The sequence below is a fragment of the Pempheris klunzingeri genome, chromosome 2 (genome assembly GCF_042242105.1).
Source record: "Pempheris klunzingeri isolate RE-2024b chromosome 2, fPemKlu1.hap1, whole genome shotgun sequence".
Lineage (NCBI taxonomy): Eukaryota > Metazoa > Chordata > Actinopteri > Acropomatiformes > Pempheridae > Pempheris > Pempheris klunzingeri.
The window spans coordinates 13,635,994-13,663,414 of NC_092013.1; the positions used below are offsets into that span (position 1 = coordinate 13,635,994).

At 38.8% G+C, this 27,421-nt stretch overlaps 2 protein-coding genes across 2 annotated transcripts in view; one reads left to right on the forward strand and one right to left on the reverse strand.

The window, feature by feature from the left end:
* Positions 1 to 773, reverse strand: part of uba7 (ubiquitin-like modifier activating enzyme 7) — a 31,977-nt gene extending 31,204 nt beyond the window's left edge. Inside the window, exons 1-2 of the mRNA XM_070841454.1 lie at positions 645 to 773; positions 387 to 555 (exon numbers count right to left, since the gene is read on the reverse strand). Coding sequence (XP_070697555.1) covers positions 387 to 555; positions 645 to 691 — 216 coding nt within the window. The 5' untranslated portion in view covers positions 692 to 773. The remainder of the gene's footprint in view (positions 1 to 386; positions 556 to 644) is intronic.
* A 4,157-nt stretch (positions 774 to 4,930) lies between these two features.
* LOC139208740 (macrophage-stimulating protein receptor-like) lies at positions 4,931 to 17,882 on the forward strand. The gene is made up of 21 exons (XM_070838478.1): positions 4,931 to 5,049; positions 5,801 to 7,087; positions 8,682 to 8,852; positions 9,431 to 9,550; positions 10,188 to 10,358; positions 10,460 to 10,626; positions 11,347 to 11,476; positions 11,608 to 11,744; positions 11,883 to 12,062; positions 12,202 to 12,301; positions 12,569 to 12,799; positions 12,976 to 13,122; positions 13,230 to 13,392; positions 13,594 to 13,683; positions 14,197 to 14,406; positions 14,539 to 14,619; positions 14,707 to 14,888; positions 15,026 to 15,135; positions 15,715 to 15,880; positions 15,963 to 16,099; positions 16,344 to 17,882. The coding sequence occupies exons 2-21, from the start codon at positions 5,885 to 5,887 to the stop codon at positions 16,573 to 16,575; spliced, it is 4,128 nt and encodes a 1,375-aa protein (XP_070694579.1). The 5' UTR covers positions 4,931 to 5,049; positions 5,801 to 5,884; the 3' UTR covers positions 16,576 to 17,882.
* Positions 17,883 to 27,421: the final 9,539 nt, after the last annotated feature.

Consider the following 27,421-nt stretch of genomic DNA (forward strand, 5'->3'; position numbering starts at 1 on the left):
TAATTATTTATATATTTCAATCTAATTAGATTATTTAGATCATGTGCAATAACCGTAAAGGTCATTCCCTTTCACTTTGTCTCCCGTTTTGCACTTTGCACTTTGCACATATCATATTTAATTGTTAAAGTATTCTATTCTGTATAGTTTCACTTGCACACTTCACCTCACACACTGTGACACTTTTCACAAATTCGTACTCTTCAATCTGTACTTTTTGTTTTAAAAAGGGACAGACTATTTAATTTAATTGTATTTTATTGTGTTTTCTGTTCAATTTTGTATTTCAATATTTTGTATTGTTGTGACTTGGCTTATCCTCCGGGATAAATAAAGTCATTCTTACTCTTATTCTTATTCTTAGATCAACACCACGGGCTCAGTACCTGGGAGGACAGGTCGGTCCACACTGCCTGGCCCTCATCCTGGATGGTGACAGACTTCACTCCGGACAGGATCACATTCTTGGCTATTTCGACTCCGAGACCACGCATTCCTGCAATGAGGACGTCGGCTCTGCCCATCCGGCGCATCGCCTCATGACCCAGGACATACCTGTGCAGGTAAGAGAACAAATGGATCTGTGGGACAGCAGTCTATACAGTTAAACTGATCCCTCATCGGTGAGTGCCGGGAGTACTTACAGCTGTCTGGAGTAGAAACCCTCATCGATTTGATTGGTTTCTGCCATGTTGCACCTGAGCTTAAGAGTCTCCAATATGAGATGAAGTGAAGGATCGGCTGGACAAACGCTGCACACCAACAACCGTGCAAGTCTGACCACAAACAGCAAGTGAACAGATGATGAGATGACAGTTTGAAAGAAAATATTTCACTTTCGTTTCAGGATATTGCCAAAGTTGTTTTATGAAATATGTTCTCTCTTGGCCACTAGAGGGCGACTCGGGGCTATAACCACCGAGGCCACACAGCAGCTCCTCCTGTGATCATTCACAGTTAAACAAGTTCACAGTCCCTGCTTTTGAATGTGGCTGGCAAAGTAAAACTGAAAGAAGCTCAGGTTCATTTATTCACTCATCGTGGAGATTTTGTCTTTAAATGAAAATATGGCCAGACTTTGAAGATCGCTTTTTCAGACACTCATATCAGCCTTACAGGACTGTAATAAGTTTAAGCCAAAAAGAGTTTGGAGACAGTTTGGAGAGAGGTAGAGATAGTTTGGATAGAGTTAGAGATAGTTTGGAGAGAGGTAGAAATAGTTTGGAGAAAGTTAGAGATAGTTTGGAGAGAGGTAGAGATTAGAGAGTCCTTTGGAGATTTAGGAGAGTGAGGAGAGAATGGAGCCAGCTAAGAAGAGGAGGATGTCCCCTGTGTGGGAACATTTTGATCTCATTTCTCCCAACAAGGTATGTACAGTAATATTTCTACAGAAATCGCCTAAGACCTGCCACAGTGGAGAAACTGTTGTTTATAAATACAAACCAATGATGTGTCCCCTAAACCATAATCACTGGCCATACCTCAACGTTACAAAAGCACAATCATTGTCCATACCCACACCACCCTCACCTCACTGTAAATAATCATTTCCATTTTCATCATTTCCAAATAATCATTTTCCATACTGCCAGTATATATATAGGCTACACAGTAAACTGCCATCACTACAATATACATGTTTTGCATACTTCTTTATTTTGCTGACAGTTTTATTCACAGGCTTTCTGCAAAATGCCACACACTTCAAATTCATGCCAACTGATATTTTTGCGTCCAGCAGATGTCCTACTAGAGCAAATGAAGCTTCAAGAAGCTTTGCGCTGGAGTGAACCAATTGGATGAAGGGCTTCAATGCTTCATGAAGCTTCATCTGCCCATCACTAGCCTGAGGGGTCTATATAGCTGTAAAACCTCGCGGCAAAATCTGAACCACTTCCGGGAGCAATCACGTGGTACAGTCGGACAGCGAGGCTTCGGACGTCATCATTTTTGGCTCCTCCCCTAAATGAAGCAAGCGGGGAAACGCCCCCTTCATTGCTCGACACACGCTTTGAAGCCTGGGAACATCTCGTAACCTAATAACACAAACAAACCTGGGATAGTTTGTGCCTCAATGCTACACTGGCCTGGTCAAATTAAAGAAAAACACACATGGGGAAAACAGAATATAGCATGAACATGTCCAGGGACAAGTGGTGAGGAGAAATGAGCGCTCACCCACTTTGTCACAGAGTTGAATTAGTGAAATGATCAATATTTTCATTTTGATTGATTCTGCATTTTTTAGAGTAGCATTAGGCCTAATGTTAGGAAATTGTTTAAGTAGTCAATTTTCAAGTTGACTACTAAGTTTCAATTTTACATTATTCAAAGCAGCCTTTTTTTGTTTGTTTGTCTTAAAACATTCCTGGAGGGGATCTTTAACATTTCCATGGTGACTACAACAATGAAACGCCCAACTATTGCTTAATGCTTAAAGTCTGGTAAAGAGTAAAAAGAAGAAAGTGCTGCACTGAGGAGTGACCAGGCATGATTCATTATTTTGTATCACATAGAGGCAGTAAGATGACAAACCACATACGCTCATTGTTGTGTACGAACGAGGAACAGACAACAAGGTCTGAAAAGGAACCTGCAATTAGATTCAATATGATGACTGATGATGACCATTAAACAATATTCTGTGTGGCGCAACTTCAAAACAAGCTGTTACTACGATCATGACGTCACTGTACCAATTATCCAGCCATCTTTTTTTTTTCTCTTCTCTCTTTCTTTGATTTATTCAACTCAAGATATCTTGTCAGGTATTGTTACACTTTAGACTGGGGAGAAATGCATCCCTGGCATGACATTTTGAAAATATTTTCTGAATAGTCTACTTAAAATTTACTACAGCCCCCCCAAAACATTCATTCATGATGTGGTGAAATTCTAATATGATGGCAAATGTTTCCTCACTGTTCTCTCTACACGTCGGCAGTCCGACAGAAAGATGTGTGCAGATGCTGTGTTTTATTAACCCGCTGCTGGTTTAACCTCAAATGAGAAGTTCATGAAGTAACAGGTTTAGTAGTTCAGTTATTAGACATCGATCCATGTAAACAATATAAATATGGTCATTTGTTTTGCTGTAAATTTAAAATGGGACTAAATAGTCAAACCTTTAAATAGTAAAGCAAAACTATTTGAAACAGCAAAGCCAACTTTTTCCACTGTTTTGCTGCTCACAAAACTTGTGGAAAATAAACTTTATGGCATATTATCCTAAAATCTCCTCTGGGAATTTGATCCCAGACTTTTAAATATCTCTGGAGACACTCCTGCGTAATAACAGCACACAATATTCCTTGTATGGACCTACATCTAAGTTGCATAGCTCAGTATGTATGCTTGTTTAGGCCCTGCCTTATGGGTGAGGTATTCGCTGAGTTACACAGGGACAGATTCAAACTCAAGGACTGGATGTGATGTCCCTCTGTTGGCTTTGACAGTTTGTTTGATTATCTCTCAATATCTAAGTCCTTGTCGAGTGCAGAGCGAAACAACTGTGCCTGTGCCGTGCAACTTTTTGTTTCAAACGTTTCGCTATAACTTTAAGGCTGATAATTGTTTGTTGTTTGAGGTTTGGAGCAGCAGAAGTGTGAAGAATGACACTCTGAAGTTCATTTCTTCATTTCGGTGCAGACATTTCAAACAGCCTGTGATTACTGAACTTTGGATTCAGTGGTAGATGTTTAACTTTTGGATCTATAATGCTTCATTGTGTCAATAATAACATTTCTATTTGGATCATCTATTGGATCATCATTGTATGACGATGAATAGCCTCATTTTATATGCTCAATTGCCAGAATCCACGTATTTAACCCTCCTCTATCTGTATGTGTCTGTTAAAGGTCTCATTGCTTACATTATGTGAGGTGGCCTGATTGGAGAGAGATACATTCCTTTCATAGCTTCCTGTCTGGAGAATATTTGCGGAGTAACTTCATTCCTCATCTGAAAGCATGCGTTTTTGGCAAATATCCATCAGGAAAACAGAATAGCACATAACAACGGATTGTTTTCAAGCGGCGACAAAGTTTTTCCACTACATTTGACACAGTGACTCAGTGAGTGGAAAAGAGCTACAGTTGGTGATTTAATGTGACTCTCGGGAGGGAAATGATGAGGATATTTTTGAAGGGGTCAGATTTCGCAACTATTTCATACTTCCTCGTTGCGGGCGCGGCTTCAGCAGACAAGACCCTCTTGAGAAACATGAGGAGTCAAGCGTGTCAGGATCACGGCAGCATTTCCGGTGTTGCACTTTCAACATAAATGTCAAATCTCTTACTCAGTTTTTTTGTTTTTCCTAAAATGGCCCTGAAGAAGTTGGTGAGATCGTTGAATATGAACGACGTAGTATCACAATTTGTGCTGCAATAGTAAAACAACGATGTAATGATAAAGTATGGAGACTAACAAACGCAGCACATATATCACCAGGATCTTATATTATTGGTATAAATATAGTTGTAGTACAAATAATTATACAGACTTGTAATTTTAACCTTACTCATTACTACTGCACATAATTGCAGAAATCATTAAAAAAAAAACGCTTTCAAAAAGGCATAGCAATGAATATCACCTCCATCATTTATTTTGCTTGTCTTTATATTTTACATAGGCTAATTCTCTGTTTTCTCCCTCTTTAGAGCATTTGTGCGTATAGATTTATCCAAATTGGATCAATAAAGCTTAATCTTATCTTACTATCAAGTCAAAATCAAATCTGAAGTCAATCATGAATCCAAAAAATAATTTGATGATGCCTCAAGTTATTGCTGAATCACAAATCAGCAAACCCCCACCAGGCGCGCCTTTATTTTGAAGGTGAGTGTGACCTCCTGTTTTCACGTATAGGCTGTCGATGACATTATGAAGTTCAGTCACTGGGAAGTCGGTGTCAGAGTACCTCTGGTGCTGTCAGGTGAGGGAGCTGCCGCAGGTCAGTGAGTGGAGATCCACCAGGACATTTCTGCCGTAAAGATCTCAAATTTTGAGCCTCACAGCGCCCCCCCCCCCCCTTTTCAGAGCGAGGTAAGATGATTTCAATATATTTGTTGAGCAGGATGTCTACAGTGGCTATTGGTCCACGTTAATGAATGACTGAACACATTTAAATAGCTTAGTAACCCCTTCTTGCATATGTAATTTTATCAGATATTAGCAGAACAAATTATCTTAATTGTAGTCATATTGGCTTTAATGTCCTCACCTTGTAGAGCAGGATATGTAGTTCTCTGTTTTAACATCTTTAAAATTGTTGGTGTATTAATTGAGAATATAACTACTCAGTCACTTGTTTACAGTAATACACATTATTTTTTCACTTTTTCACAAAATGACTATGTAGCAGTAGTAGTTTAGTAATTCTGCTTATTGGCTCCAGAGGCCTGAACATTTCCATGGTTGCTCGACATGTTGCAGCAGGTCATGTCTTGCCCCCAATAGATTTTATCTTGTCTCTGCCAACTTATTTTTTTCTGCTTTAATAGCTTTATCACTCAATAAGTTACACAGCTATGCCATATCTGTGCATCTGTGCAAACCTTATTTATCTCAAAATACAGATACTGCAAAGCAGCAGCTACTTAATCTCGAGGCTCAGTAGGGAAACCACAGCTTTTTCCTCTTTCCTCAGTACCTCATGCTGTTTCTTAGTTTAGACAAGCCACAGTGTTTATAGTATCCACTTCAAAAGTAGTGAATCTCTCTCAAATGCGAAAATCAAATCTTACTGCTCTCTATCTGGTAAATCTCAACATTCCCTCTCCGTTTCCCTCCACAGAGCTCCTGCTGCTTCTCCAGAATGTTCTCTTCGAGGGTAGTTTCTTACAGGTAGCACTCAATCACGGTGGACTGTGACGTGGAGATGGTCACTTGGGCTGCCTTGCTGACAGTATGCATATGGATACAAACACAAACTGCCTCGGGACAGCACACATGTGCTTCTACTCCACGCAGGTTGTTGGATTTCACTGTAAAATACTCCCTCCCCCACTTCCAAACAGACAAACCTATACAGAACATAGCAGTGAACGGGAATGAGCAACAGCCAAAGGTGTACATCGCAAGCCAGAATGTAGTGGAGGCAGTCAACAGTGCTATGGAAAAAATATGGGAGGTGAAAACTGGACCGGTTGGCAGTCCTGATTGTGAAACCTGTCAGCTATGTGACATAGAAACAGAACCTGGGGATCCCGTAAATACAGACAATGAGGTTCTGCTTTTGGATCTTTTTGGACATTTCTTAACTTACTTGTACTTTTGTGGGAGCACTCAGCATGGGATCTGTTACTTTATTGACATTAGCCTTTCAAAATCTGAGCCTCAGTGTTTATACAAAAAAGAGCAAAACACTCCAACCTACTGTCCAGACTGTCTGGCCAGCCCACTTGGCACCAAAGTTACCATTGTGGAACAGGGAGCCACATCACTCTTCTTTGTAGCAGCTTCTGTCAATGAGAAAGTGGCACACAGGTATCCAAGGAGGTCAATATCAGTGATGAGGCCACTTTCAACTGAAGATGGTTTTCATATGGTCAACGGCCTGACGGTGCTCCCCAGTCTACAGGACTCATACAAGATTGATTACATCTACAGCTTCTCCACAAAGGACTATGTCTACTTCCTGTCCCTGCAGAGAGAAAATCCATTAAAGAGCAATTCAGCTTTTCAGACTCGTCTCGGACGACTGCCGATATTAATTCCAGAGGTGTGGATGTACAGAGAGGTGGTCCTGGAGTGCCAGTTCAACCAAAAGCGCAGGAGGAGACGCAGAGAGAATCTCAGGAACATTGTGTATAACGGGCTACAGGCGGCACACTTTGGGCGAGCAGGGAAGGACTTGGCAGATCAGCTGCGGGTGCACAAGACAGAAGACATTCTGTTTGGGGTGTTTGCAGAGGTGAATGAGCATGGTGAACGTCAGAAAAACTCAGCCCTGTGTGCCTTCCCTTTGATTCAAATCAACAGTGCGATTGATAATGGCGTAGAAAGCTGCTGCAAGGAAGGTTCGGAGCAGCTGTCCAGAGGTCTCCGTCACTTCCAGATACACGAGAACTGCCCACATGAAGTGAGTAACTCTTTTTTTTTTTTTATGTGTGGTTGTCACCGGAGCTGAAGAACAGTACAAAGGTCCCCCTATGCCCAGACAGGAAGTGACCTGTCCAGACAAACAGTGTGTAATTAAGTCACCTGTAACTGGAACAATATAGTTTATCATTAAGCTTACAGTTTTACATTACCTTGAGAAATAAAGGCTAATATATTGTCAGAGAGGCTACAGTTACTACATAAAGTAAATCTTGAAGCTACTGGAATAAAGTATGCCTGTGGTAACTCAGATGAAGGTGTGTGTGAGAGCAGGTCCAGATGAGAGAACTGGGAGGGGTGGATGAGTCAGTGCTGTGACCTGTGCATTGCCTCACCATTTCTCTGCTCTGTTAAGTTTCAGTCTTTCTCAGTGAAAGGGTGGCAACCGTTTGCAGTGCAGAGCTATGATATGAAAACAGTTCAATCAGATATGTGCTTCAAGATAAAAGACCCAGCGATTATAAGTTGAATGCTTCCGATTGCTGCAACAGGACCCTTGATTGATAAGCTACCAGAGGATGAAGATATTGGAGGGTGAAGACAGCTTAGTAGGTTAAATTCTTAAATAACAAGAAGAGTTCACTCCCAAAACACCTGAGTTGAATAGAGCATTTGGCAGTGGTGCTCGGCAAAATAATAAAGGTGTGGTCTGTTTCCTTTTATGGAGTTCAAACTCTGTCCTTTGAGCTCTCACAGCCATGTGTACACCTACAGGAATTTGTGCCAACAAACACAAGTTATAAATCCTGCTGATAAAAAGGTGGAATTTGAAGGGGAGGGGCAATGTCAGACTGTGTCTGGCTTTTAGGCATGTTATATGAGTAGGAAATAGGTAGAATATTGGAGAAATGAAAAGTACGGAGGAAAGACTCACCCTGTTACTCAAGCGATAAGTGATGGTGGAAGCAGTCATAACGCTGGTCTAAAACTGTCAGCGTCAAGTAGACCAACTCCTGAGTTCGAGTCAAGTATTTCTAGCATTGGGGTGCACAATAAAATGACTTGGATAAAGTATGTATTCAAGCTTGAAATGGTGAAATACAAAGTGTTTGAAAAGATCAAATGAAGTGAAAATAGGGCATTCAAATAGTAGGAAGCAAACAGGGGCATGCTGAGGCAGGTCAGCTAAATTGCTTTGCTGTGGAATGTTTACCATAAGTTTACAATATCCTGTCTTTTTTTTTTAAATAATTACTTTTTATTAACTCTGACCAAACATCTCCACACAGCATCTGTTCTCTGTGTGAGAAAGTGTGGAAAGTTCAGTTTCATTAGCTGACAGTTCGTCGCCAAGTCAACATATGGAGCTGGAGTCACTGCTGTTTTATGACCATGTTCCTCTCACAGCTTGTTACTATGACTGGAGGCAAAACTAAAGCACTTCCTCCTCAAATGGATGAATTAAGATTCTCTCCCTTCGTCTCACACATAGGATTATCCTGGCATGTTTATATACTCAGAGGGAGACTGTTGCTGACAGAGGCAAATACTTTAGATTTCAGTTATATCTTTGTATATGAATCCTGAGCGCTGACTACAAACTTGTTCTGTATGTGTTTCTCCTACTTGTGCAGAACTCTAATGACACATGCAGTGCCAAACCCACTCTGGTGGCAAAGCCGCACTACAGAGCAGACCTCTTCAACAGGCAGATGAGAGATGTCCTTTTCACTGCTGTCCTGATCACTACTATTGGGAACCACACACTTGGCCACTTTGGTACCTCAGATGGACGGATTCTGCAGGTAGCAATATTCCTGAGTCATTATGTGGTGTGCTTGTGGGTCTGCCTCTGAACATTTGAATGTATTTTTGTTCAATACACATCCATCCATCCATTATCTATACCGCTTATCCATAAGGGTCGCGGGGCAGCTGGAGCCAATCCCAGCTGGCATTAGGCGAGAGGCAGGGTACATCCTGGACTGGTCGCCAATTAATCACAGGGCCAACACATAGAGACAGAGAACCTTTGATGCTCACACTCACACCTATGGGCAATTTAGAGTCACCAGTTAACCTAAGCCACATGTCTTTGGACTGTGGGAGGATGCCAGAGTACCCAGAGAGAACCCACGCGAGCACGGGGAGAAGATGCAAACTCCACACAGAGAGAGGCCAGCAGGTTCAAATCTGGATCATTCTTGTGAGGCAGCAGTGCTAACCACCGCACCACCATGCTGCCCTTCCATATACATATTATACGTTATTTCAAATGTATAAACTAAGCATTTATATATTTTTAATGTCAAAAGCCGGTTATACTAAAACTTCCAAAAATGAAAATCCTTGTGACACTACCTCTCTGTTTTGTCTGGTTTAGGTGATTCTTAATATGTACAGGCCCATTGTTTTTGCCAACTATTCTCTGGAAGAGGGTGAAGTGTCCAGGACAGCAGCTGTCTACTCAGAAGATTCACTTCTTTTTGTAGTTGGAAATAAGGTACATTTTGTATTATTTGCTGTAGGTATTGCTTGTCTTTTCGGGAAGTCAATGGACTTAAACACAATGATTGATTTACAGCCTTTAATTGTTCAAAGAGATCTACATTTTGACACTATTGTGACTATCAGAGACACAAGGCAAGCACAAATATAGTCAAATTAGAATAAGCGTACAATTGTCATTGGATAATTGGTTGAAAATGATTGATTGATTCAATTAATAAATATTACATAATGGATCCAAGAGGGGGAGCTGCCTCCAATGTACTAGGAGGACAGAAGTTAGATAAAATACAAAAAGTGAGAGCATTTTTTGATTATCCATCAATAATCATTTGAAAGAAACAGGATAAATTCAGATCTATATTTAGGCCAAAAGACTCATCTGTGTTAAGAGTGTAAATCCAGTATGGTTCTCTGCAGAGCAGTGGCTTGACCATGTGACCGCCTGTAGGAGAGGGTGACATTTTTTCTATTCACCAGAACTTTATTGATGCAGAGCCACGGTTAGCTTGTGCATAATGAACGAGCAAAAGCAGAGTTCATGTCTTCCTGTTTATCGTTGACTTTTTAAAAAACTCTTTACCTTTACCTCTTTCTTACCCTGCCCTTGTCTTCCTCTCTTCCTGATCAAGATGTTCAGGGTGCCCGCTGCAGGACCAGGGTGTGCACATTTTATAACTTGCTCTGTGTGTTTGACGGCTGCACGCTTCATGAACTGCGGATGGTGTTCGGGAATCTGCTCGCGGCAGCATGATTGTGCATCACAGTGGAACAGAGACTCTTGTGAACCTGTCATAACAGAGGTAGATCTGCTACTAGGTGTAACTGATTAGCCAATGCATAAAGTTAGAATGCCATGAGTCATAAAGTGATTGTGTTGGGATGATAACCCTTTTCTCTGTAGTTTTTCCCTAAAATGGTGCCTGCTGGTGGTGAGACAGAAGTGACACTGTGCGGCTGGGAGTTCCAGTCCCCTCTGCGACCTGCCATCATCAGCGGCAAAACCCACATCATCACTGTGGGCTCTGGGACCCTATGCACTGTCCTGCCTGAAAACAGTAGTAGTGAAGTGTGAGTAGCACACATGCACACAATGCCACAATGCCACCGTATTATTGTTTTGCGTGTATGTTGTAGTATTGAGCACTGATTTCAATTTCATATTGATTTTAAAAAATTGATCCAAAACTACTCTTCCATCAGGAGCCATTAAATACTTTATCTCCAATGGTCTTAATGAGAATTTTGATTTGAGCTATTCTTGTATCCCTCTCTATTTATTAGATTTATCAGAGTTGGAAAGTTTCTCAATTTGTTGAAATGTTCTTAAATAGTGTTTATATAAAATTGCCCCTTTTCCCACAGTAGGTCTGTGTATAGTCTTGTCTCATTGTGTTATACTTCTCTCTCAGAAATATATTTTTTGCAACAAAGAACTTAAAAATCATTATGATATTCTTTGGATATACTTTGTGGGATTACTATGACTTTATTGTGATCTCAGGCACTGATAATGTATTTTATCTTGATTATGTATCGAGTCTTATCATGAAGTCTACATATAATGACATCCGCATGATGTAGCCAAAGGGCAGCACGGTGGTGCAGTGGTTGGCACTGTTACCACGGGTTGAAACAGGTTGAAACCTGGGGTTTTTGAATGTTGCGTAAATGTTTTGGTCACATTTCCACATTTGCTGCTGTGCATTTCTGGCTGACAAGCTGCTCACTCACTAGACTACCCCCATCTACAGAATTCACACATATGTAATTACTTGTTTCTTAATACAGACTAGTATGCAAGATTCAAGGAAAAACACTGGGCAAGAACCTCACCATCACTCTTGAAGTGCACGAGGGGGAAGTGGAGGGCCGCTACTCAATTGAAGGCACAGCTCAGATGTCTGGTTTCTCTTTTGTGGTGAGAATTCAAACTTTTATGCTATCACAGTTTCAATCAGTTCTGTATATGCTCTTTATTTGTATAAATTATATGTATAATGTAATGTAACATTGCTGAGTGAATAAAATACTTAATCATTATTTAATCAGAGGCCTACCATAACAGAGATCAGGCCTGACTATGGACCCATGTTTGGAGGAACAGTGGTTACACTGACAGGCAGATATCTTAATTCTGGGGTACGAACAGAGGTCTTTTTTGCTGACAAAAAGTGCAACATTCAAAGGTGAGCAAGCCAGAGGGTTATGTATTTTGCTAACACGACTATGGTCAACAACACTTTCATGTCACTGTGTTCACATATCCCTTTTAAATTAAGTGGGGTTTTGAGTGTTGTACACATTTCATTACTGTGATCTCTCAGTGCTCCTGAGGGAAGTGGGAACTCGTCTTCAGTAGTCTGCCAAACAGCACCCGCTACAGGTGTCCGAGAGGTACCTGTGAAAGTTTTCATTGACAGCTTTCAAGTGATGACCACTAAGGTGTTCTTCTACAAGAAAAACCCTGTTATAACCTCAGTGCAACCTCGCTGCAGTTTGGAAAGGTAGGACACTGACCCCAGTCTGCTCTGGTCGACTCATGCTCCAGATGAAGCGATGTCACTCTTAGATTTCCTCATTATAATAGTACAAATAATGTTTACACACTAAACAAGTCAATTTTGCTATTATACTGTCATACAGTGGCTCCAAGCTGGTGATAGAAGGTCAGAATCTTGACTCTGCACACAAAATTGTGGTTCAGTACACTTCCAAAAATCCCTCCCTGCAATCTCTTCAACAAGTAAGTTAAGTCTGATTTTATCTTTGTGTAAGAAATTATAAGCACAGTACATTATTCAGTTAAACACATTTAATTTCAGTTCAGTTCCAAGTCATTAAACCTGTTGTTGCAGATAAACACAATAAAGTAAAATAGTTGTACATAAAACTGAGCTACAGCTTGTGGACCTTATTTATCATTTATCATGCTTATTCTTTAGTGTAGTATTACTTTCTTATTGTGCCAGCTGTTACAGTAGCAGTGATTTCAAACACTATTTCATTTAAGGTCTGCAAGGGCACAACAAATGCCACACATCTGGAGTGCCGGGCCCCTGCTTTTCCTGAGGAAATGCCAGAAGAAAAGTCTGACACGGGAGAGATTTTTATTCATATGGATGGAAAAAGGAATCTCTGGAGGAGACGTTTTGACTACCACCCCGCGGTCAAAGTCATTCCTTTTGAAAATGATGACAATATGTTACTTCTAAAACCAGGAGAAACAGAAGTTTCACTGCATGTATGTTTACACACTCTCACACACCACATCTATTTACTTGACTAATTTGTTATAATACAATCTCAATAATAACAATACTTGCTCAACACAATTATCAATACAAATGCATTAAAAAAAAAAAAAAAGAACCACTTGTCTTTTAATAATTAAACTTTTTTCTTTCACATATGTAACAGCATAGTAAACTTAACACAGTCAGCACATGCATGCAGATCACAATGACCGTTGGGGGTGTGAACTGCAGAGCTCAGGTTCTGTTAAATGAGCTGACCTGCAGGATTCCTAAAGGCCTGGTTATTCCCAGCGAGGGATTGCCTGTTAAGGTGAGAGAGTCTTCTCGTAACCCATCAACCGTAACGAAAACACCATTGGAAACTAATGCTGAATTAAATGTATTGACAAGAGTAAATCATCTGTTCTTCTACTGTAGGTGTCTGTGAATGGAGACATTTATGATGTGGGTATAGTAGCCAACGATGACAGCAACAACAACACTGTGATTGCGGGCATTGTGCTGGGCATCCTTGCTGCGTTGGTATTAGGTGCTGGCCTTGCATTAATTGTGATGATGCATCTGAGGAAGAAAAAGAGAGGTGAGAAAATGCAACTATTTCTTTATGTATTGTACCAACCAAGATTATTTGCAATTGTGGTAATAATTTGTAAACGAGTATTCTGCACTGTGGTGTGTTTGTTATTAAACTGACCAACTGTGACTTCTGCCGCTCACTTTACTGTATATGTTCATAGTTTATTGCTCAGATGACTTACATTTATCAAATGTATCCTTTCAGCCATTATAGAGAGTCGTTTATCAACAATGCTTTCACGGAACCGCATTGGTAGCGGTCGTGATTTGTCACCAACAGGAGACTACAGACGGGGTGAGACATGCAAATTCTTCAGTCAGTCATTCATTCATTTGTAAATCTGTAGGTTCGTCCAGTTCTCCTACCTGCTTATTTCCTACCTTTTTCTTCAACATTTTAATCACTAATTTGTTTAATTTCTCTACATCTTTGTGGTGAACATTTACTGCTAAAAATAAAGAACCTGGTCAATAATTAATAGATTATATATTCTGTCAAAGAAACTAGAGTATTTGGTTTTCATCTGTGTATTAGAGGGTCCCCACCTAAGCATTCATAAATAATACATAATCAGTGCTTTCTCTGCAGATATAAAAAGAAACATTTTATTTAATGTGTTTGTTAGTGAAGAATGTTTAATGTTTATGAGTTTAACGGCCAACTTAAATTACATTTTTTTTTTTAAATCACATCAGTCTGGTTTGTAAGGACAATACTAAAATATGAAAAGACATTTTAAGCACGACAAGTTTATGGTTGTTTATGGTTTATGTGGTTCCCTCATGTATTGCTCCTTGTGCATTGCAGTTGATCTATCCAGTCAAACATCAGGTTCCGGGGGAATGGCCTTCCAGGGTATATTATATGCTGCCAGCTACGATCATCTGGCCATTCCTTTAATGCCACGGGACAATATCTCAATGGTCAGTCTAAGCTCTGATCTTCTTGAGGAGGTCAAAGACGTCCTGATCCCAGCTGAGATGCTCCGAATTGAAGATAACCAGATTATTGGCAAAGGCGAGCCTCTTTTGTAATTGCGGAATAGATTCTTGTTTGCTTTAATTGTCTTTTATATTGTTTGTTTGTTTTGTTCTGTCTTTTGAATATGTCAGAGATTATTCATTACAACCACATTTCCTTCTACTGCAGGCCACTTTGGGACAGTTTATCATGGATACTTGATAGACAGCAACAAGCAAGAGATCCACTGTGCTGTTAAATCATTGAACAGTATGTGAATATTCATTTTATGATTAGAATTATATGAGCTTTCGTCTGTTTTATCAGTCTGTATTACAGTGCATGTTGTATTAACAGGGATCACAGACTTGGGGGAGGTGGACCAGTTCCTCAGAGAGGGCATCATTATGAAAGGTTTTCACCACCCTAACATACTGTCTCTGCTGGGCATCATGCTGCCCAAAGAAGGGCTCCCTCTGGTGGTTTTACCTTATATGAAACATGGGGATGTGCGTCATTTCATCCGCTGTGAGAATAGGGTAGGTTACACAATTCAACATCCTGGACCAATAAGGGCATAAATATTTCCTCTCTTAACCTGTGTAGACATTTTACCTCTTCAGACCGTGGGCTTTGAATGGGTCAGCTACGTCTAATACATCTTTATCCTCTGCAGAACCCAACAGTTAAAGACCTGATTGGCTTTGGGCTTCAGGTTGGCAAAGGGATGGAGTATTTAGCCCAGAAAAAGTTTGTCCACAGAGACCTGGCTGCACGTAACTGCATGTGAGTGTGAATCATACACTGATTAGTGGCCTATTACTTGTCAGTGGAGAAACGTTGTCACTCCTCAGGAGGTCATTTCACTGACTCTTGAAAAGCTGAAGCTTCATCTAGGTTATTTAACTTATTGCATACCTTTATCAATTTAATGTAAGCAACAGATTCTACAGTGTTAGTATTGTTCTACACTCATCTACAGCACTTATATCACAGAGGAATTTATTCATTCAGAAAAATAACTTGGAGTTCTTCACAAAGTTGTCACAAAGACAATTGCATTTACAGTTGCATCTTCATCATAATTAAACTTTTTTTTCAAATATTTTCAATTAAAATATAAGCTCGCTGATTATCAACCCAAATAAAAAGTACAGTAATATTAGGGATTTTTTTTTTCACCTGGATTGGTGTGGTATTTTTGTTTTTTCTCCAGGCATGTTAAAGGAATAGTTTGACATTTTAGGTTTCATCAAATTGGTGTAAATTAAAGTTCATCTGGCTCCTCGTGAGCACAGCTTGAGTCTAGAGATGTGTTATCTGAACAGGAACTGGCTGGTAGAGGATGTTTCCTTCTTTTTTCAGGCTGGATGAAACCTTTACAGTAAAGGTGGCTGACTTTGGCATGGCAAGGGACATCTATGACAAGGAATACTACAGCATTCAAGACCACAAACGGGTAAAGCTGCCAGTGAAGTGGATGGCCATTGAAAGCCTGCAAACACAAAAGTTCACCACCAAGTCTGATGTGGTGAGTGTAATTTATTCTCTGAAATATGCTTGTTACAGCTATCACATATATATTTACAATGCATTGCTAATCTGTTCCACAGTGGTCATATGGCATCTTAATGTGGGAGCTGTTGACCAGAGGCGCTAGCCCGTATCCAAATGTGGACCCCTATGACATCACACACTACTTGTTGAAGGGGCGTCGGCTTCCCCAGCCGCAGTTTTGTCCAGATACACTGTAAGTCCCATGCATGCACCATGTAAATATCACATGCCATAATAATATGATTATGCATCTCAGTCGTTTCAACATTTTATCATTTGACTTTCAATTTTCAGCTAATATATACATCAGTTTCATCTCAGTTAAATATATTATTTTTAAGCTCACAGTGGCAATCGTTCAACATTTCGCTTACCTGCTTGCATATCTACTCACACACTTAATCATTCAGTCATTTCCACATTTGTTCATTCCACAGCTATTCCATCATGCTGACATGTTGGGACCCAGAGCCGGAGATCCGACCGAGCTTCAGTAGCCTGGTTAAAGACGTACAACACATCCTGTCTGGTCTGGAAGGAGAGCACTACATCAGTCTGAAGGTCAACTATGTCAACTTAGATCAGCCAAGGCCTTACCCATCCCTGACTGGATCTGCGGATGAGGCTGAGGCCTCAGACTTGGACACAGATGGTTATGCAGCCAGCTGAGGGTGCAGAGCCCTAAGACTCTCTGATAGGACCACTGGCTCTAGATTAAAGTTGGAAAACATGCAAGAAAACGGACAACTTAGCCTGGATCCATTCATGCGTCACATAAATTGTTGATCATGTCTACAAACCTGAGCACATGGAGGGTTTGGCTACTGATTTAAAACATACTGTAGGTACTAGAAACTGTTATTGAGGCTGAGACCAAATCACGCTGGAACTCCCAAATACTTGTTACTACATTTTATTTGGAGTAACATAGAGACAACATGTAAATAGAAGTAAATGTAAAGTAAATGCAGATAATTTTTTTTGTTTTACTTTTTATACATCTGAAGCACAAGCGTGAATAAGACAAAATGAATGTAAAATATGCCTCTGTTCTCAGATATGTAGAATAGCATGTGGTATTACATGAGACTGTGTTGTTATATAAGTGTATGTGTCTACACCATGGTATTACACTGTTAGGCACGGGATCTATAAATGCTGACATGTGCTCAGGGGTCAACATTTTTAAATTTTTTAAAAATATTTTTCTTGCTACATGTGGATTTAATATAGATTATATCCGTTCATAAAGATTATAGAATATAGACGTAAGACAAGTGGCCATGTACATGTGAAATTATCGTACCAGATGCAGAATAACTAGAGCAATCGATACTCTTGAAGCTCTGTACTTACTGAATTATACAGTGGGTTGTTGGTGCTGTCCAAATATCAACTGAAGCTTTAAGAAATACACATGTGGTACCTGTTATCACCATTAGAGGGCAACCAGTGCCTCCTTCTAGCATCCTTCAGTTGCTGCTGCAGTGATGCTCTGCACTACAGCAGACAGCTCAACACAAGGATGCCACACAGACAGCTAAACTATTCATCTGAATATCAGAACAAAATCAATCTTTTCAATTCAATCATACGTAGCCTTAGTTTTTCATCATACTGCCGAATTTTGGAAGTTTCTTTGTTTTCTGCATGTAATTAAAATGATCTCCAACTGACTAAATGAGACAATCCAAGAGATTTTAGAATTTATGCACTGATTTTTAGACTGACAATGCAGTTCGATTTAACAAAAAAAAAAGTTTATGTTGATCAATAAGCTTTCTACTGGGGGTAAGACATTTGGTTTTGTTATTGCTGCATTTTCTCTCCTTTCATCTGAGATCGAAATGATGTAATTATTTTCTTTGCTACAGGTTGCACTGTAAGGAGTGTTTTTGTACAGACAAATGGTTGATTGCGCATACTTGTCTCTAAAGCGTGTCAACAAATAAAATGTGTTTCTAAGCTTGTTTTTCCTTAAGCCTTGTCCTGAGTTAATACTAAGAAAAAATCCTCATGTGCTGCTCCACTCACATACAATTTTATTCTTCTTTTAATCATTTTTTCTTCTATTGTGATAAAAATGCAGATCACTACAGCAAGAGGAGGTACAGAAGTTGTTCATGAAAGCAGAGCATTAAAGCTACTGAAAAAAAAAAGATGCTGAGTGCAAAGACACAGGTCTGAGGCAGTACAGCTCTTGTTCTCTGCCAGGTAGATGAGAGAAAAAACACACACTGTTAGCGGTCTGAATTATGTCAGCTCAACCAGAGTGAAAACTGCATGCTTCTGCCTAATCTGTGTATCTAGCATTTGTAATGCTCTCTATGAATAATTTATGGCTCTAAAAAAAGAATTTTTTATCCCTTGCTGTCAGGTACTGGAAAGGTGGCGGTAATAATGACAAGCTCTGGTTGTGTTCAGGTAGAGGTTCGGAGTTTCAAAATCAGGTGATGTGTGCAGCTAAAGACTGACAGCCATAAATATGGATATTTGTTGCTGTGAACAATTATCACATTTGAGATTTGCTTTTTTTACACAATAAATATAAACCTCATGAGCTGCACTTGAACCCACAGTGGGGAAGAGACTCATTTTGTATCACTACCTCAGCCTGATCGGCCACCCAAACACGCCTTTCTTAAATCAAATGCTATAAGCCATGACATCATCTCAAGTCTTGAAAGAGAATCTGAATAGGTTTCTGTACACATTTGTCCTCTCCCTCTTCACAGTGTAAACTTACAGAGTGATCTTATAGTTAACTTGCCTGGGCAGCCTCTAGGATTGTGTGATGCTGTTGGCAGTTAAAATGAAATTTGGCACGAAACAAGAACACTGGCATTGAAATCAAAACTTGAAAAAAAGAAAGATTGGCACTGGCTTTGGGAATTAAAAACGTTAATATTGAAAAATAGCACAGTGCCTTCTGTTTTGACCAGGAATGTGTTTTTATTATGATTTTGATTACTTTGATTGGGTTTATTTTTTTCGAGTGAGAGCTTTTTTCAATGCCAGCGCCGTCTTTTTCGGATTTTGCCTCAAATGCAGAGAAGAAACGTAGTTCTAGGCAACTATTAGGTTTGATTTTATAAACAGACGTTAAGGGACAAGGTAAGCACTCTCAACAACAAGCAATGTGCGGACAAACAGGTGTGTTGGCACACTTCAGGTGAAACATCAATGACTTTACAAAATCCACTTACACATGACACAAAGGGAGTTCTTGGCCAACATGTTCAATTAATGTGTCAATTTTATCCCTTGTGTTAGACTGTGAGGTCGTTCCTGACCTCTTTGTGCTCTGAGTGCTCTTAAAGGAGTTGTCCACAATTCATTAAGCATTGCATAAAGTAATTTCATAAAGTTAGGGAACTTGTGAGAGACACATTAAAACAGAAAAAATTGAAGCAGCAGAGACCAAAACATCTTGACTTATAATAATGGGTTAAGCTCCAAAAACACTTGATCCCACACTTCCCACGGTGCAAAAACATCTTTCATTAGATCCTGCCTTTCCAGTCCTCCCACTTGCAATAATGTCTCGGATTTGCGACATGAACACTGTTCAAACGCAGAAACTGGATATTACATTAACTCCAATATGACATGAATGTGTAACAAGTCCCCATATAGAAGTCCCAGTGAGGAGCAAATTGAGACTCATGAGTAAAATTCCTCTTTAAAGAAGTTCATTGCTGCAGGGAGGAATAATTAACTGATGAATGATTGAAACAACCATCAATGAATCAATGAAAGGCCTGGTTACACAGAGAGAGAGAGAGAGAGAGAGAAAGAGAGAGACAGAGAGACACTACCTTCCATGACGAACTGGACGGGGAAAAAGAAACTTGGGATAGCTGGTTCCCATCAAGACTAATGCAAATTTGTCCTTTCACAGAATAAACAGGAGAATACATGAAAAACATGACTAGGACCGTCAGTTAGCACTTTTGTGCTGTAGGTGCCAAAATTTAAATCTTTAACTTTAGATCATGGGTGTAGAAAAGTGGAGAAGGGGCCAAAATCAAAATCTTCTGTGCACACGTCAGGTTTTCTAGATAGGAACTGTAGCAATGATTAAGAAGCCAGCATTGCAAATGGCCCAATGCATCTGAAGTGCCAAATGCAAATGGTGCCAATTTGGATTAGCTACTGATGAGTTGACTGAGAAATTGATCTGGACGTCACATGCATGGTGATGTGCTTGGAAGCAGTAGGTCACTGATCCTCTCAGTCATTTAGTTGGCTTTTGGCCTATGTGGTTGTACCTGGTATGTACAACCACATAGATGTTCTGCACTGCACCACTTTGCTTTAAAATGGCTATAAGAGTAAGAAAAAGACCTTGCATGATTCACTTTTGTTCAGCCTTTCCTTGCAGGTGTTTTGAATTGGGCTGTGTACACATTCAGTTTTCCAACATGGCTCAAGGTCTCTCCGTTTTTCAAGATGGTGAGAAAAGGTATACAGAGGAAGATAGGAATAGAAAATATGAGAATGCAACAAAAGAATGCATTTTTGATTAATCACAAATAAATATCCACAGCGTTTGGCTGTCTGCCTTCTCCATTTGTACTTATGTAAAGAATACTGTAACATTTAACAGCACAGTTCTAAATTCTCATGTTTTTGTGCTTTTTTTCAATAATGAAAATACAATTCTGATGAAAATGCATATACAACTAATTCAAAATGACTATGATTTCCAGTAAATGTTGAGATTAAGTTTGTTACTTGTATCTTTGGTGAAAATCACACCTATAGCATGGTATGTAATTCTGTATTCTCATTAAATCATACTTTTGAATCATCTTTTTTTCTTAGCTAATGGACTGAATCATTTCCATCTTTAAAGCCTAACTTCCTGTGCAAACGATCTTGCGAGTGGGTTTGTAGCCTCTCTCACACTTTTGTTCTCTGAATTGAATCTGCTATCCTTGAGCTTGTGTACCATCAGTGGATACCTGAATAGCGAGGCAATCTTCCTCCCTCTCCCTTAACTCTTCTCCATTGTTGCATTGCATGGGAGGTCACAGATGGAGAGAAGTGTTATGTTTGTTCCCGTCTCTGCTCTCTGAGTGAATGTCTCCACAGATGGGATTATATTGAAAGGCAAACACAAATTTGCAGAGCAATGAAAGCACTTTAGAGGCACAAGGCCATGCCAGGAACATAGCTAACTGTACTTGTTAAGAGTTTCTCATCATCCAGCTTGTTATCAGTGTGCCACAGTATTTTGAATCTTAAAATTGTACACTGTTGAGGCAAAAATTCATGTTATACACACGACATACTGAATATGTTATTAAGATTACCACACAAATGCAAATATCTTCACGCTATATGCTGAATACATGGCTTACCCTCTCATACTAGATGTCATCAATGCTGTTATTCTATGTACTGACTTAAAGAGTTACTTCTGCATTAACAATGAGACCAATTTCAACAACCATGCTTATTAATTTTCCACACTATGATGTGACACCATTAAACTAAACATGAACCCCAAAAACTACTTCCTCTCAGTGATATATAACTGTATACTGTTTAAACATTAATACTTCTTATGTATAAACATCCCTGACATCTAAACAGATTTTTCCCCATTCATCATAGTTCTTGTATTTCAAATGATTAAGTAACCAGCCAGGTTTGTATCTAACCAGCCAGAAAAAAACACAACTCAAGTTTGGTTACACAGACAAGAAACAGTGAAATATTCAAACCAGTCTGCATGACTCTTCTTATTTTATTTATTTGAGAGGAGTCTTACCTTGATGCATAAGCCTATGAAGAATGTGTTTATAGTAATATTGTAAATTCATTGCTATATCTTGATCTCGTATTGATAGTTTAAATATTTTGACCTGTATGTTTGCATAAACGTGTGTAATTGTTAAACCTGGGAGATAAATGAGGTTCAACTACCTCTATGTGAGGTACAAATGTGTCTGTGTTTATTTCATGTTGGCAGTTGTACCAATTTGAAGCACTTACAGTTCTGGTGGTTTTCAAACATAATAATTAATTTGGTAATGTGTTTTGGATGTAGGTTTTGGATTTATGGTTGGTTTGCAGTGCACACTGCTGTGCTCGGCTATTCTTACTCCTCATCCATTCATTTTGGTTGTTTATGGATGTTTCTTCAGCCCATGGTATTTTGGTGTGACAGGATAAAATCCAGGTGAGTCATACTCTTGGCACAATGACGGCTTTCCCTTGCTATCCAGTCCCAGAAAATCAAGTTGGTTAAGTTAAATAAGGCAACATTTGGCATTCACTGTCTGCAAGAGAGCCAGTCAGAGTACCCTTAAACAGCCAGATGCAGCTAATTACCTGAAGTCAGGAGAAGGACAGAGCCGACATGCATTCAATCATCACTGTTGCTCATCAAGGTTGTACAACTACGTATTTGACTGCCAATCAGCAACTATCAGTATGTAAGCTCCCTCTATCCTTTATCTTCCCTGTTTTGTTTACTGGATTTGGTCTCTTGTTATATCTTATCTCATCTTATATATTCTTATATAAGATATTTTTATGTTCTGATTTTTCAATGCATCCCTTGCTTTAGCTATAAAGGTTACTATTATCTATCCATTATTATCATCATTATTATTATTATTGTTATTATCATTAATCTAAATCATATTTGGATAGGGACTCTCAATATCAGATAAGATAGCCTATCATCTGTATACAATGACACATAGTGTGTACAGGGTTGGTTATTTATGGTTATTTTCATGGTTGTTATACAAATGCAGTTAGTGAATATGTTGAAAAGTGGGCCCCCTTGTCTGGAGCCTCTAAATTTGCCATTTGGTATCTACAAGACTAAACATCCCCTCATATATGCGGTATAACTGTGTGGTATTTGCTGGCCCACAGTTTTACCCATAGTATGGGCTATGTCTGTGTCAAGAGCTACAGTATGCAGGCTATTTTCTTCTTTACTTTATATGCCCATTAATTAATTATTTACACACAAATAGAGTTGTTAGCGGTTAGATGTGCTGACCAGGAAAAACGGATTTCTTGAGTCAATGACTTCGTCACCCCTCCTGCCAGCAAAACGTACTCGTAGTCCTGTAGTGGATATCAAAAGCTTATTCAAGTAATACCTTTCAATAAAATTTCATGAGCTGTTATGAATGCATAGAGAAAAAGGTAGATTTTTACTTCAGTTGCATAAGGTGTCTGTCTCTCACTTACCTTAAGGTGTGTCTTTTTACATAGACACCTAATGAAAGCCTATCTATCTTAACTTGATATACAGACTGTACCAACTTTGTTACGTTTTATATATTTAATTTGTCTTACTGTGTGTTTTTAATATATGTATCCAGTAAAATGAATGCATATCAAATAAATAGATAGTAAAGATACCACTGTATAAGCATAGATAAAATGCATAGAATAAACAAACTAAGGAAAGATTTCAATTTGAACTAATGAACTGAACACATTCAAAAAAGCAAAACTGTAATTTTATTAATATGACCCACACAGCGGATATCTCAAACCCACAACGAGGTTAATCGGTTAGTGGTGTATCTTGTTAGTTTTCAGTTTCACACTAGGCCTCGGCTTTGGAAGCAGCTCAACAGTATGTGATGGGTTTAAGTGCCTGGTGGCTACAGTAATGGCAGCACATTAAACCACTGCCTGTCAGTTTCATGTCACGTAGCTTCAGGCACATTTGAACAAAATTGCCAAGATTTATTTCACAGGAGTCGACCATTCAAGAGCTCAGTCAATGACACAATTGCTGTTTTCCTCATAACATTTTCATTATGAGGCATTTTATGATTTCCAAACTCTATTACATTAAAAATGTTAAAAGAATATTATGATATGGTTTGGTACAGTTCACCACCAACTCCTCAGAAAAATAAGTCTGACCTCTGACCTGCATGAGTTTGATTTGTTGGACACCAGAGGAAACTCATGCAGACACAGGAAGGATATGCCAACTCCCGACATAAAAGCTGCAGCTTTCCAGACTGGGTTTGAACACACGTTGGTCTTGAGATGCTGCAAACCACTGATCCACCATGCCCCCACCCCTGAAATGCCTCATAAATCTATAGTATTAGTGTATGTTATTCAGTGATGGAAAGTTATTAAGTTTGGCTTTGTTAACATTTGTGTGTGTTATTGTGTCTCATGAATGAGAGAAGCAAAAATCAATCATGTTAGCTGTCGTTAGTGGGTTTTAGACTGGCTTGTAGACAGAAAATGTGGATAAGAGAGATTTTCTGTTATGCTGATCTGTATTTGTCTTCCAAAAACCCTGTTGTGGCTTGTGAGCCTGTTGCTATGACAACCACCATTTGATACCAGTGGTGTGTAGGAAGGCAGAGAGATATGGTTGAAAATTAGCAAACTGCTTTATGCATGTTTTATAATCTATTCATAATTTCCATGTATGTGTGTTTGTGTCAGGGGAATAAATAAAATGAGTTTGGAAGAGCAGTACTCTCACTCCAGAAAATATCATTCATTCAAGTATTGAGTAACACTGGGTCATATTCTTTCCCATTATTAATTCAAGAATTATTATACTGTATATGCCTCAAAGTGAATACTTTATGGTGAATACATATTTTTCGTGTACTAACTCGCAGAATTGTTGCATCTTGTGATCATCATCCTAACGGGATGACCCACATGTTTACATGTTTCATGATAATCACTCCCCGCAAGTAACACATTTTCAATTTGCTAAAATATATACACTGTTGCCCATAAAGTTAGAATAATTGTTCAATACCCCCAATTTTGTCAAAGCCTGAATACACAGTTTGGAAAGGTTAATTGTGGTTTAGGTTTCACTGTGATATGTTTGGAAGTGTTTGATCAATAAAGTTGAGAAGATATACACTTCATTTATCAAGAATAAATCACATTGTCACAGTCATTTCATGAGAAGAGGTAAAAAACATTTTATTCCAACTTTACGGGCAACAGTGTATATACATGTATATGTGTATATATGTATGTATGTATGTATGTATGTATGTATGTATGTATGTATGTATGTATGTATGTATGTATGTATGTATGTATGTATGTATGTATGTGTGTGTGTGTGTATATGTATATGTATATGTATATGTATATGTATATGTATATGTATGTATGTATGTATGTGTGTGTGTATATATATATATATCTTAGCAAATTGAAAATATAGTACTTGCAGGGAGTGATTATCATGAAACATGTAAACATGTTGGTGACCCCGTAAGGATGATGATATATTTATATATATATATATATATATATACACACACACACACACACACACATATATATACATGTATATGTATATGTGTGTGTGTGTGTGTGTGTGTGTGTGTGTGTGTGTCTAGAAGTGCATCTAAAATGATGCAGCTTCACATTTTGTAATTTACAGTTTAACTAAGTTATCGTGTTTCAGGAAGAAAAACAAACATCATTGCCATTTTTTGCATGAATCTAATCTGCTAAAGTGATTTTAAGTAACTGTGGATGTAACACAGTGTATGAAATGTAATGGTTCCTGTATCAGTGGTAGCCTGCAGCAATTAGGAAAAAGAGCCCCACTGTTTATGAAAGTGGTTAAGTGCCGCTGTACACCCAAAGGCAGCCCTCATAAACTCTGAATTAGCACAGGAGAACTCAGAGATAAATTGCCTTTCTGCGTTAGCACAGAGACCTCAGTAATTACAAGGATATGAAACCTTTAAAAGATGCTAATTTATTTACTGTTGCTGCTTTGTCCCAAGAGCATGAACCAATATGAAACATAGCAAACAAACCACTGTCTTTTCTCTATATTAAGAGTTTGAATTAAAAGTGAACCCTGCCCCTTACACAAGCTATTTTATAATGTATGTCTCTCATCCATGATGGTCACTATGAAATGGATTGTCAGAGACTGTTCGCTTTGACACAGAAATCGTAGATGCACCACCAGTTATGAGGTGATCAACATTATGGACATCCGGCCTTGCTGTGTTGTAGTAGCCATGGTAACCTCAAAGAGCACCAAATGTTCAACTTGAAGTGTGAGGGTATCATCTGTGACACTGTGCCTCCCTCCCTGAACGGAGGCAAAAACAGTCAAAATCTACATGGCTGATTCATTCAATCCGACCCCCCCCCCCCCTCAAAAAAAAAAGAATAGATTAAAAGAAATTGAGAAACCGTGGTTGTTTTTTTTTTAACTTATCATCCGTCTGAGTTGCTGTTGATACACAAATATGAATGAGTTGAAATGAACTGATCCTTTAACTGGAATAATCAATTTGCAATTAAGCAATAATTGCTATATGAATAATTGAATAATCATTTTGCAATACATTCTTATGAATTAGAAATTCAATTGCAATTCAAGATTTTTAAGACAACCACAATAAAAACTTTAACCCTAAGGCCTGGTTACAGAAACAGTATAATCTCTAACCTACTTCCATTTACCTGTTCTTACAGTGATACTTGATACACCTAAAACTAAAACTGTTAGTGTAATCTAGTAGATACTTAATTAGGATGGCCAAATGAAATTTTAGTTTTTAGTTTATTCGTTATGATTTTATTCAGAAAATGTCCAACATATTTTGTAAATACTTGAACATGAACATAACCTACAAGAACCTTCCAGTGCACCCTCCCAAACATCTTTTCAATGTCTTCTTATAGCACTCCTCTGTTGCTGAAAAGCTTCTTTTATATGATTTATGTTTGCATAGAATTTCAACAGCCATGATTTAATGTATTTACTTACACTTTGGGCTGTTGTTTTTTAGCAGTGTATACATGTGATATTGTGTAATTGGTACTGGTTCTTACGAAACCTTTTGAATGTCTTCAGAAAGTGCTGCATAGCTGTCAAGGTCTCCTCTGACGTTTGTGAGAAGCATGCCTTCAGCCCTTCAAAGGTTTCCATCACAGACCCCATGACTATTGGTTTTGGTTTCTATGACAACTAAGTTGAACTATAAGTTGACTCATCTTTTACAAGCTTGAGTAAAGGATTGTGGAGAAAAAATATTTTGGTCAGAAAACGACTTCAGAGCCAAACCTGATCTGCAATAAAGGAAAAGAAACATTTTGCTCCCCACATTTTCTTGAGCAATGAAAAGAAGGTGCTGATGGAATGACATCGTTTGACCCATGTGATAACTTCCCTTATTCTAGGGGGTCTTTTTTCAAGATCCAATCGACCATTTCTAGAATATTCATAATACAAGGAAAACTGGACCCAGGTCAATTCGTTCAGTCTGAATCTGACATGGCGAGAGTCAAGAAGGATCATTTTGCAGTTTGTTTTGACAGGTAGTCTCAGTTTTGCTGTCATCTTATCCTCTCTTGCTCAAGTGGGAAGTTTTTTTTCACTATCTGTGTATTTAAAAACACGAGAGAGGCCTTATTTACAGCTTTGTGGTGCATTCTTATAGAATCTGCCTGCTAAGAAAGCATGAATGAGAAAATGGGACATACACCTAAAATAGAGCTTGTA